Source organism: Lolium rigidum, chromosome 1 (genome assembly GCF_022539505.1).
Source record: "Lolium rigidum isolate FL_2022 chromosome 1, APGP_CSIRO_Lrig_0.1, whole genome shotgun sequence".
In the NCBI taxonomy this organism is placed as follows: domain Eukaryota; kingdom Viridiplantae; phylum Streptophyta; class Magnoliopsida; order Poales; family Poaceae; genus Lolium; species Lolium rigidum.
The window spans coordinates 156915360-156928083 of NC_061508.1; the positions used below are offsets into that span (position 1 = coordinate 156915360).

Sequence of the window (12724 nt, forward strand, 5' to 3'; positions counted from 1 at the left end):
AGAAACAATGAAATAACTAAATTTTTTTTTTTTTGAGGAATTCAAAATAGCAAGCCAGTTCATAAAGTAAAAAACCTGAGTAGCCCTTACATCTGCATGGTGGTCCAACAAAACCTTCCTTGTATCATCCTGGCCATGGATAGCAGCAAGATGCAGTGCTGTCCCACCATGATTTGATGAATTGGGGTTGACGCCTTTGGAGAGTAAAGAGGTCTACCATTTCAACTCTGGGTACAGATAGTACGAAATATATGTGAGTCTACAATAAATACTTTGCTGTAACCGCTGCTGCAAACTAGAAGAGCGCATATCCAATCCAGCCCAGGAAATACAGGTCAAGCCTAATTATGGGTTGGAATTGATGGAGCAAGCGGTCGGACACAAGGGCATGTTTAGACTTCTGGGACTTGGCCAAACTATATTAACAACGGCAGGGAAAATGAAAGCCCTGCAAGTAATTATCTTGCATAATATGCTGTCTATGAGGAAAAAGGAAGAACTTTTCACCAGCAAGCGCATTACTCCCTTCAGATATTTGCCATTGTAAAAGACTGTCAATCAGAAATTTGTACTACTCAGTGTCACTGTTATTTAATAGGTCCTCACACAGACGCACACCAGTACACATGCAGAAAAACACTTGGGAAAGGTGAGTTATGTGCAGTAGATACAGATCGATACTACCTTTCCCGGTGGCCAAATGGAAGAGTATACCCATCATCGTTGAACCTTTCTTTATCTGACACCTTGATCGAAAGCGCTCACAGTTCCATATTCCCCGGGCAACAGCAACGGTGAAAGGTGTTTCGCCTGTCAGGGACGAGGAAGCAGAGAAGCTTAGCACAGATTCAGCCCCATCCAAGGAAGAATGAACGGGATACTCTCTTAATCAACGAGCCGCAGCTAGGATGATTCGGTGCGGGATTACGGGAAGGAAAAAAGGAGAAGGGCTTGAAGGCGGGCGACGCACCCATGAGGCCTACGTCATCGTGCCGTCATCCGGAGGTCCTCGACGAGGTAGCGGCACATGGGCAGGCTGCCGCCGAGGACGGCGAGGTGCAACGGAAAAGCCGTTGCCGAAGCCGTCCCTGACCGCCCCCGGCTTGTCGGCGAGGCGACGGCCCTCCGCCCCTCTGCCCACCGCCCTCACCGCCCTGAAACGTAAGTAAAACACGCATCGGCACCGAGAATTCAGCACGGAAATAGAAAAAATGGGGAAATGATGGCCGCCGCGGCGTAGAGGGTGGGTTGCGCGCGTACTCTTGACGAGGCGGAAGTCGCCGTCGTAGGCCATATGACGAAGCACTCGTCAAAGGCAGGGTTGGAGAGAGAATCGGCGTAGGCATTTTATTTTATTTTTTTATTTTATTTTTTTTTTTTTTTTATTTTTTTTTTTATTTTTATTTTACCCGCATTTTATTTTATTTTACCTTTACCTTTACCGTCTGGCGTATGCTATACATGGTAGCCTTTAAGAGATGGAGTGCGACAAATTAATTAGTAGTCTTGAAATTAGCGGTTACCCATGGCATCTTCTTGTCAGCGGGAACATCCTCACGAAAAATATTTCTTCTTTTAAAGAGACACCAAAGTATTAAATAAATTCCCAAGCAATATCTTGCCTTTCTAACCATCAAACATATATTGGTTCTACAAAGCAGTCTTTAGAAACATAACGAGGCGTCATTTTTTATGCGTAGGAAGCTATTATTAATTTTATGCACTGGTATGTCTTAATCATATTTATTCTAGTTCTTCAATTCATAGTTGAACATGGATACATTCTCCAGATGCACGACTCAACCTTTTCTTTTCTGGTTATGTTGGTGATATTGAAGTTTATGTAACATCCTTTAGGAAAAATCCAGTGATACTAATTTCCTTACATAAACGGATTTGCTAGAATTGAGACACCTGATTTTGTTGTCTAGCCATGGATTTACCTCGTCATCTGTGCCTGATATGACAGTTGCAAGTGATTGAAATTGAAACTGAAATTTTCCTAGTTGGTTGTCCACAGGTTTTCCTAGTAGCATGTAGAACGCACCTTAGATTTTTTTTTTTTGTTGCATGTGAGTTGCAAGGAAGATTTCCTAGTTACACATTGGGTTTGAATTTGTAACTGAGAAAAATATATCAACACCCACAGAATTTGTTTAAGATTCTGTTTGACTTAAAGTTACACATGGAAAGCTATTACTCGAAGTGAAATAGGGGTAGGCGTAAGTTCGAGAGACAGATTATCAAGTGAAGAAAAGAACAAGTCAATATATATCTCTTCTCTTTAATTCTTTTACCTTCATTGTGCTAAGCGCATGTACAAAATCAAGATATACATGTGATAAATATTATTGGATTTGATTTTCCGCGGATGGAGAGAAGCAATTTTTGCTACTGCTAAGAAGTGATTGGGAAGGTAAAAATACGACTTTTGTATGAACAAAATTGGAGGGCTAAACGATCTACTTATTTGACGACGGCGGGGAGTAGGTTGTTCAGCCAAGACTTCATACTCCCTAGAACTATCCTATAATATAAAAATTTGTCTGTTGCCTCTCGAAATAAAATTGGCTATGGACCCGGACTGATAATTTAGCAAAAAACTGAGTATTCTCCAAAACAAGCCACTGCTAACACACCTTGGTCTCTCTATAGCAGAAATGTCGGCCCTAGCTTCCGACCTTCCGCACATTCAGTCTCAGCCTCTGGGTTTGTTTCCTTCCACATCCCAGTCCAAAGGACAAGATGCACGTTTGGGACAGGCACCCGCTAAGTAAGATTTAACATTGATATAGGAATCTAGTACTGACGAACATCACAACTGTTAGAAGGGATACAAAAATCTCGAAAAATTATGCTATGCTAAGGATATACACGGCACCAATCTTCGCGGCGGCAAGGATGTCTATACTCGGGCCATGCCACGGTTCTCTTTACCTAATTTAGAGTTATTTCAAAACACAAGTAATGTCCTTAGAAAGATTGACAGGACCAACCATCTTGGCCGTGCCAACAATGTGCCCTGCCACTAACCTGATTTACCTCGGGATCAAATAACTGAACTGCAATCAATCACAAACAATATCTGGAAAAGGAGCCAGAATACGCCAAAGTACTCCAGCTGCTCTTAGTATTCTGTCAGCATCCTGTTTCCCTCCTTTTTCACTTCCAGGCGTGCTCCACACCTGAGTTCTCTTCTGGTCGAGGCATCAGCAAGCTAATCATCACGTGAGAGTATTAGGCATACAAACAAGTGAAAGCATATGAGAGAACTTATCTCCTGAGGTACTCTGATGTGTTTGGAAAAAATAAAAGAGTACCAAAACTGCTGAAGGTTTAAATACTACGTGCACACAAAACAAGTTAAATCTGAACATAAACTTCTCTCAGATATATGTTACAAAATGTACAACAAAACACAGTTATGTAAGTGAGCACCTAGATATGCATAACTGAGAATGTCAGAATATTGTTTTGCATCTGCAACTCAACTGGACCAGTTAACAAAACATGTTGGAAAGACATTCAAACCAAACAATATAGAATTAGATTTGCCATCGAGGTAAGAGAACTCAATACTTGTTTTCATAATTTTTATCTGTCTGTAACTTGTAAATCTGATTCAAAAAAAGGAAATAAAACTCATCAGACAAGTTGTACCGATAGTGAGAGAACCAAAATTGATATTCTCCATTCCCTGGTCCTTAGCTTCAATAGGCGTCCACATCCTCTGTATCACAGCATGAAAGAAGTTGAGAAAATAATGGAGAGCTATACTTACATAAGAACTGTGAAAGCCTAATCCAATCAAGGAAAAAATACGAATAGGAATGTAAACAAAAAAGGTGCACCATGTAAAGGTTTCTGGTCCATTGACATCTAAAAATGACCAGTTGGATAATCTATGTTATTTTTCAAAACCAAATACACGGCCGTTGAGCTTTTTAAGATTTGATTGTACAGAATCTGCCCCACAACCATAATGCTTTTTAGACTCACTCCCTTCAGGCAACAACTCCGCTTATCCCCCATTGACATTTGCTCATGCTAGGAACAAGTACTCGGTATGCAATTTGCTTTCATACAGTACAACAATGCATGCATAGTAGAACAGCTAGTTCACCCTGGAATGGTACTGCATCAGAATGAACCACCAGGCAAACTCAGTCATATAAGTGAAGTCATATGTGTAGTGTAAGCATCAGTCAGTAAATCAGTTTATTAATAATGCTTTTGGTTAGCATGCAAACTAACAGTTGGATAAGGAAATGGAGCTAAAGTTGTGGCAGGGAAAATTATGAATACTGAATAAAATGGCAACGATGATCTCGTAGCTAGTAATTGTCTTCATTACGCTGTTCTCCTTGTGTTTCTTGTTGTGTCCCATCCCTTGAAGGCAGTGAATGTACTTGTTCATCCTTGCAGATCCACCGTGATCAATAATGAAGTACATGCTGCTTTTGTAGCATACGAATCGAAGTCAGAATCAGCTACATGTGGGAAGAAGTTGAAGAGACATTCTTATCCTCATGGGTGAGACAATAAAATGACAATGTATGAAAATACAGGTTGAGGGTAGAAAGAAGTAACTTGAACTCCATAGGCAAAACTATGCAGGCTACCACCAAGCTGATGCCTCATGCATTTTTGTTGGCTGGATATTTCATCTGAGCATACTGATACTGCATATGTTTGGTGCAGTAACTTGAAAATATGCAGACCACGCTGAGCAAATAACTAAGTGCACACAAACATATGATGTAATATGAGAGAGCTGCTACAATTGTGAAACTGACATCAATGTGCATGTAGAAGCAATTGGCTAATCATCTCCTACTTCATTAAGCTTGAATTTGGTAACTGATGCCGTCTCTCGGCTACTTCTTACTTCTTATGACCTTCGGTCCCATTTTTTTGTAGAACTTGTGGTTGTTCTTTTAGATAATGTTGTTTGCTAAGTTATAGACACCGGAGATGCAAAATCAGTATGTGGAGCTCTCATATTTGCAGAGAAAATAAATATGATAGTCAAGCTTCTTATCCTTACTATGCGAATTTATAAGCGATTGATATGCACCTGTATGCCAGCTTCTATGCTTATTATGCGAAATTATAAACAGAGATTGATATGCCAAGATGTGTAACTCATGTACTCAAAACCTGATCACTGTCCTTTGGCCACCATAATGATACTAGATTATCTGATTTCTGAATCCCTCTGGTAGAGGAAAGAATAGAATACAAGCAGGAGGCTTCTTCAGGGCAATGACTTCTGCTTAGTTCTCATAGTGATTTTGAACTGTGTGAATATACTCTGTAACTTGTTTTGTAGTTTCCACATGGTCAAGACAAGGTAACCTGTTAAAGTGCCGATGGAGTATCCCTATAATCTAAGAACATCTGACCGAAAGCAAAACCCTCACTCTCCTTGGGCTCTTCTTGTACATAGGTTGACTCAACAGTCAACACATCCATGAGCACATATTTGTGATCCATCATGTCCCAAAACAACAGATCTAACACTGCATCTGTAACTCTCTCTTCCATGAGGCAATATTTGTGAAGATGTAAACACATGCATTTCATTCTTGATACAGAGCCAGCTATACCCCTGAACCTTCTTTGCTCCTTGATCTTCCATTGCCCTCCACATTCTGGCCATGCTATCCCACTTACATCTGGCACCATATGTTTGGGCCAAAACAATATATGGCAGTGAGGACCGAGGTTTCAGTGTCACCATCTTCTCGGCAACTAACTCTGCCATGTCAAAATCCCCTTGAATCACGCACGCCTCAAGAATATTGGAAAAAGCCGCGACATTACACTTCTGCAGCTTGTTCTCTGCAAAATCTACTGCCTCACTAAACAATCCTGCACGGCTTAACATGTCAACCACACATGCGTTGTGCTCCAAACCAAGAACAACATGATAATTGGATTTAAACATGGAAATTAATCGCATTCCTTCCTCAACCAGGCACGACCAGGGCATACAAGCAGATAAAACTCCAAAAGAGTAATTCTATTCCGGCCAAGGATATCACTTTTCAGCATCTGCCAAAACATTTGAAGAGCTTCTTTACTCCCTCTCCCATTATGCAGATAAGGCCGATAATCATTGTATTCCACAATACCAGATCCTTGACACAAACTCTGCTGAAGAGTATCCTGGCATGATTCACAGAACCTAATTTACACAGTACATATCAACGAGGGCAGTGGCAACAATTACATCATCCTCGAACCCTTAGTTTAGAAACCAGAGCATGGATTTGAGTTCCCTGCTCCAGCAAACCAAAACAAGAACTGCACCTCAGCAGGCTAAGCAAAGGTGAACCCAGTTGGACAAATACCCTTTCGCAGTGACAACAAAAAGAGGCTCCAGAGCTGGTTCCATGGTCCCGCCCCTGGCATAGCCTGAAATCATCGCATTACAAGTTTCTGACGGACCCATGCCGCCATTCCTTTGAAAAAAAAACCGAACAGCATCAGCCAGCCTGTCGCACACACATAGCAGGTCAATAACAGCACTAGAAACAATCAAATGAGATAGGAGCCCCATTTTGACACAAGAGGGCCAAGATCTGGCCGCCCTTAGCCAAATCCTCATCATCCGTGCACATGCTGAGCGCCGCTGATACACTGAACTCGTCAACCGAAAGCCCAAAGGCTCCTGATGGTCTGGAAGCACTCAAACAGTTGGCTGCTCTGGCCATCATCCTTGTACACTGACATGACAGAGTTGACAGAAACAATGTCCCGCTGATTCATGCTCCGAAACACGCGCACGGCGATATTGCGAAGAGGCCGACGCGCCGCCAACATGTCGATGAGCGTGTTTCCGACCACAGCGCTGCGATGAGCGGAGCCATGGCGGACGGCGGCTGCTTGAACCTGCATCCCGTGGCGAGCAGAGCAGACGGCGGACGAAAGAATGGAAAATGTGAAGTCGCTGGGCCTGACTCCGAGCTCCCTCATCGTGCGCACGAGCCTGAACGCCTCGTCGGCGCGCCCGCTGTCGACGTAGCCACGGATCATGGAGTTGTAAGCGACGGTGTCCCTGTCGGGCATTCTGTCGAACAGGGCGCGCGCGCGGCTGGCAGGTCCCGGGACTTGAGCAGCGCGGCGAGGAGGATGTTGTGCGAGAAGCGGTTGGCGGGCGCGTGGACGAGCAGGGCGACGGCGGACGGGGCGGCGCCGAGGCGGGAGTAGGCGGCGGCGAGGCAGTTGGCGATGATCGGGGGCCCGAAGAGGCGCGAGGACCTGAGGAGGCGGGCGTGCAGCGCTGCGGCGGCGGCAAGGGAGGTGCAGCGGGCGAGGAGCGCCGAGAGGGCGGCGACGGTGGGAGCTGGAGGTGCGGGCTTGTGGCTGGAGCTGGAGTTGGAGTTAGAGCGGCATGGCGCGGTGGTGCTCGTATCCATCTATGGGATACGACTCGAGCAGAAAAGCCATCAACGACGGAAGAAGATGGTTCAAAGATACGCAAGAAATGCAGGATTATCATTCAAATCAGAGAGATGGCTGCAATCCTTGGTCGGCGGTCACGACGCCGTCGTCGTTGTGCCCGGCGGCAGCTGCTTGCTGTGTCGGAAGGACTACCTCCTCTCGTCGCGGGCAGCTATCTGCACCCTTTTTCGATCTGGCTGTGTGTCACGACCGTGCTGCTCTGAACTTAACCCTGAACCACCAGGCTTCTCAAGCTTGGAGACACCGAAAGATTGTTCCTCGCGAAGGTGTAGCTGAAGAGAAAATGAACGCCTGGGATCGGATGACTTCAGTAAACTAAACTCCATTAATTACTGTTCATACAGTCATTTGTCTGCAAGAGTTACCGTGGTCTTTCACTTCAGTTAATTGTGTGAACCTATTACTGTCTTGCGTCACCAAGGAAAATGTTGTTATTTCCATGTGGTTAGTTGGAACAAGACATGAATTTAAACAAGGGAAAAAAGGTAGAAACTCAATTACATGCCAACATAGAAAATTGCACAAACTCCTCATGAACATGTGATTCTACTTGTTTAACTTCATGGAATTTCATTGCTTTAAATCTAATCCCAATATGTTGTGGGTCTAAATTGTAAATCTCAATTTTCATCCTTTGTAGTATTATCACCAAACTTCATAATACATTCATACCTAGTATGTCTTGTAATGGGAGGGACCCAAGCCACATTTTTGGTGTAGTTTATGGACAAAGATGTAATCTTGTTGTTCTTTGTTAAAGTTTTTGTTATGCGTATCCTTTGTTGTTGGTGGTGATCGTAGAGGTGGTAAGCTTCCATTTCAGTAACGACAAAATGACCAAGCCTTTGGATGCTCCCAAAGTTTCATGGACAACGGTGCACTCGATGATGAATAATTATGCCACTAGTTCTAAAAATGCGAGATAAACCAAAGCGATGAAGTAATGAGGCAGCATCTTCACTACAAAATTTACAGTCGCCTCCTAAAACAACATGAGCCCCAAACAAAGGGTGCGTACTATACATCATCATGTCATCTCGCATAGTCTCATGATCTAATAGGTAAGCTGCAATATTTTGGAAAATAATAACATTGCAAAAGGAGTTCGTGAATTTTCCGTTTTGTTGATTATCAAAGATAGATGGGATGGCAAAATATAACCAGAGCACATCCAACAGTAAATATTAACTCCTTTTAAGCCTTGTTTGGTGTCGGTGTATTAACAAAGATTATAGGGGATAATCCCTATAGGTATTTGGTGAAACTCTATCCTCACCCAACACTCTTTTCCACCTCAAACCCTAGAAAACACCGGTTATGGTAGTGAATTGGACATACACAACCACTTAAAAAATATTGGATATACACGAGCATCTTAGGTTTTCATGAGCCTTATCATGGTTCAACACATGGTCCAATGTCAGCGTAACAAACGACTCATTTGGGATTTCCTAGGTTTCGGGATAGACTTTGTCAGCGTAGCAAACGACTCATTTGTTTTATTTGCACATGATGTTACATATATTAGGAAGTGCAAAAACTTTCTCACATTCTTTACGAAGAAGGATCAAGACATCCTGACTGCCATATCGTGCGTGCAGTCAACAAGGAATGAGTTGCAAGAACTAAGGGAGAATGGATGGCACTCGCTTCTAGAGAAGGCATATTTATTCGGTGAAGAACACCACATTCATGACGCAAACATGCATGAGGAGTATGTTGATCGGCATGCACCGCATAAAAACCAACAAGAAAACCTCCGAGCGTACCAAATAGAGTGTCTCAATTCTGTTATTGAGTGGCAACTTAAGAATTCGATGAGTGTTTGAACAAGGTAAATTCTGCATTGCTTGGTCACATGTCTTCTTTCAGCCTCAAAGACTCTTTTGATGCTCTTAAATCAGAGAGCTTGCGTGGAGCTAGCTAAATTCTATCTAGATGGTCATTTTCATTTAGAAAAAATTGATGATCTTGGTCATGAACTTATCACATACATTGACAATGTGAGAGCGGATGAAAGGTTTAGCAATTCGGATGAGATTGTTGATCTTGCTAAATTAATGGTGCAGACAAATAAGCATATTACTTTTACATTGGTCTATCAACCTTTTAGAGTTAGTACTGATATTTCCGGTTGCCACAACATTAGTGGAGAGATGCTTTTTCAGCTATGAATGTTGTGAAGAAGAAGTTGCAGAATAAAATGGGTGATCAATTTATGAGTGATTGTCCAATTTGCTATGTGGATAAAGACATGTTTTCAGCCATTAATAATGATCAACGCTGTCTTAATCTCTTTAAGACGATGAAAGATCGACAAGGGAAACTTTGAAATGTGAGGTGGTTCCTACATGTTTTGACGCAAGTATACTTGTTTAAAACTCATGATATTAACTTGTCTAATAGTTTATATTTTCACTAGCAGATCAGAAGCTTCCAGCTAAAGTTACAACGTTTATTTAGAACTACTTCATATTAAATATGTAATTTAGTATTCCAAGTAATCGGTATGCCTCCACCTCTTTGGTTTTAATATAAGTGTTGAACATCTATTTGGTGATATTTCATCTCTTATGTTGTGCTAAGTGTTATGATCTTGTTTTGAGTTGGTCTAAAATTATACGATACCGCTGGTTAGTTCATGCCCAAATCGTGAGCAAACCCATCGACTAAATTCCCCGGCTCCGCCCATGTTGTCGAAGATCTCCCCGGCACCAAGGTCAACGCCAGCACATGCGCCTGGCTCCACCCATGTCGCCGAAGAGTCTCCCTAGCATCCAAAATTCGCTAGCACATGCGCTTGGATTATTACGAGAGCAGGGATTGAAAACCACTTGGTGCTCGACAAACCCTAAACCCATAATATCATTCACTCTTATGGAAGATAATTCGCCTTGAGTGATCGGTCTTGCGCCATATGTTGCGAGGCTCAAACAATCTGCTGAGAAGATGACTCAGGAAAATCATGTATCTATCTACCCCTAGCCCCTAAACTATATCTTATGAAGTCAAGCATGAAGAGAAGTGGTTTTGGGTTTCAAACATGAAAATTTCAAGAACATCCCAAAAACTTCATTTTAGAGTGACTAAGAAGGATACAGGCTTCCCCTTTTCATTTTCATGTTTTATACTTGTTTAAATCTTGGTCAAACCTAGGATTTGACAAAGATTCAAATGTGCATCAAAATAAAAAATCAGAAAAAATTAAAAACCAAAGCACATAGTTTTCTATGTCATATAGTTAGCATTAAAGTTGATATAAACAAGGTCTAGATATATTCAAACAAGAAAAATCATGTATCTACCCCTAACCCTAAACTCTGTATGTCTTATGTAGTCAAGCATGAAGAGAAGTGGTTTTGGGTTTCAAACTTGGAAATTTCAAGAACCCCCCAAAAGCTTCATTTTAGAGTGACTAAAGGATCCAGGTCGGGCTTACCTTTTATTTTCATGTTTTAAAATTGTTCAAATCTTGGTCAAACCGTACCTAGGATTTGATCAAGATTCAAAAATGGGCATAAAATTTCAAAAAAAATGAAAAACCAAAGCATATAGCCTTCTTATGTCATATAGTAAGCACTCAAGTTGATAAACAAGGTCTAGACATATTCAAACCAGAAAAATCATGTTTCTACCCCTAGCCCTAAACTTTGTCTTATGAAGTCAAGCACGAAGAGAAGTCGTTTTGGATTTCAAACATGGAAATTTCAAAAACCTTCCCAAAAGCTTCATTTTGGAGTGACTAATTAAGAAGGATACAGGCTTACCTTTTCATTTTCATGTTTTAAACTTGTTTAAATATTGGTTAAGCCTAGGATTTGACCAAGATCAAATGGGCATAAAAATTCAGAAAAAATCAAAAAAATGAAAACCAAAGCACATAGTATTATTATGTCATATAGTAAGCATTCAAGTTGATAAACAAGGTCTAAACAACAAACTAGACAAATCATGTATCTACCCCCTAACCCTAAATTAACTCTGTCTTATGAAGTCAAGCATGAAGAGAAGTGGTTTTGGGTTTCAAACATGGAAATTTCAAAAAACTCCCAAAAGCTTCTCATTTTAGAGTGACTAAGAAGGATTCAGGCTTACCTTTTCATTTTCATGTTTTAAACTTGTTCAAATCTTGGTCAAACTTAGGATTTGACCAAGATTCAAATGGGCATAAAAATTGGGAGGAAGGGTATGAATTACAATTCAAAAAACAAGGTAACAATGTGGTGACCCAGCATACCACCGCATGGTGTAGTATGCAAGTCCGATATAACACCAATGAAACACCGTTCCACTAGTATTATATCGCTCGGTAGTGGTACAACGTAAACATTTGCGGGTCCAAGGCATGTCTATAGAATTACATACATCGACTCGTTACATAAGATCATCATAGCCTCCTACTTTACAAGTGAGGTAAAACTGCAAATAAACTCCGGAAGATCGACTCGTAGTCTAATCCTATCACGAACTCTGTTTGAAGAGTATTTAACTAGCTACGAGAGGCTATGAATAGATTCTAGCTAAATAGGAGCTAGGTTTAGGAAGCTAGTTCCCTTCTACTGCTAAATCTAGGTTTTCTCCATGTTGACTTGTGGTGTTTGACTCTTTCGACAGGTCTCTGTTCCTTGAAGTATTTGTCGACTCCTCGGCCTTCGAGTTGCACTGTAGATCCTCCTTCGATGCCTCCATATCTAAGCAGGGGATTTAAGAGTGGGATGAGTACGAGCGTACTCAACAAGTTCATTATAGGAAAGAGGTGTTTAATGCACTAGCTACGGCATTAGACCGAAAGTCTAATACCAATGCAGGTTTTCATAATCATTTCTTCAAAAGGTTGCTTTTATTCGGAAGAACTATGTCCGTCGGCCTTCACCGGTTTACTAGAACTTCATGGAGCTCCTTTCCGGCAGCGTTCGCAGTTCCATATCCCGGAACAGGGAGTGACTGGTCACAGTTCTTTACACTCTGCAGAGGTGTGTTGCTTTACCCATAAGAGATCTTAACCTTGGTGCCAACCGAGTCATGTTCTCGTCCACACTTCCTTTGGTGTGAGGCCCGGTATAAGGTCTAGCCAATCATGTTCCTCCGCTACCTCGAACACCCACCCTTTGTTGCATGCGCCGACCCTGGGTCCACGTCGGTCCCATTATTCCTATAGATTTCAAGGTGGACCCCGACCACGACAACGATGTTCGGGCTCTACCATACACTCCTACGCCGGTGGGCTGCAACCCATCATAGACCGCAATACCGT

The 12724-nt window shown here is 42.0% G+C and overlaps 1 protein-coding gene across 1 annotated transcript; it reads right to left on the reverse strand.

Moving 5' to 3' along the window:
* Window positions 1–5455: 5455 nt before the first annotated feature.
* Window positions 5456–7041, reverse strand: LOC124652903 (pentatricopeptide repeat-containing protein At1g43980, mitochondrial). The gene is given in 9 exon segments (XM_047191952.1): window positions 5456–6015; window positions 6018–6105; window positions 6108–6200; window positions 6203–6250; window positions 6252–6326; window positions 6328–6381; window positions 6383–6574; window positions 6576–6668; window positions 6670–7041. Coding segments are annotated over 9 exon segments (1575 nt in total).
* Between the last annotated feature and the right edge of the window lie 5683 nt (window positions 7042–12724).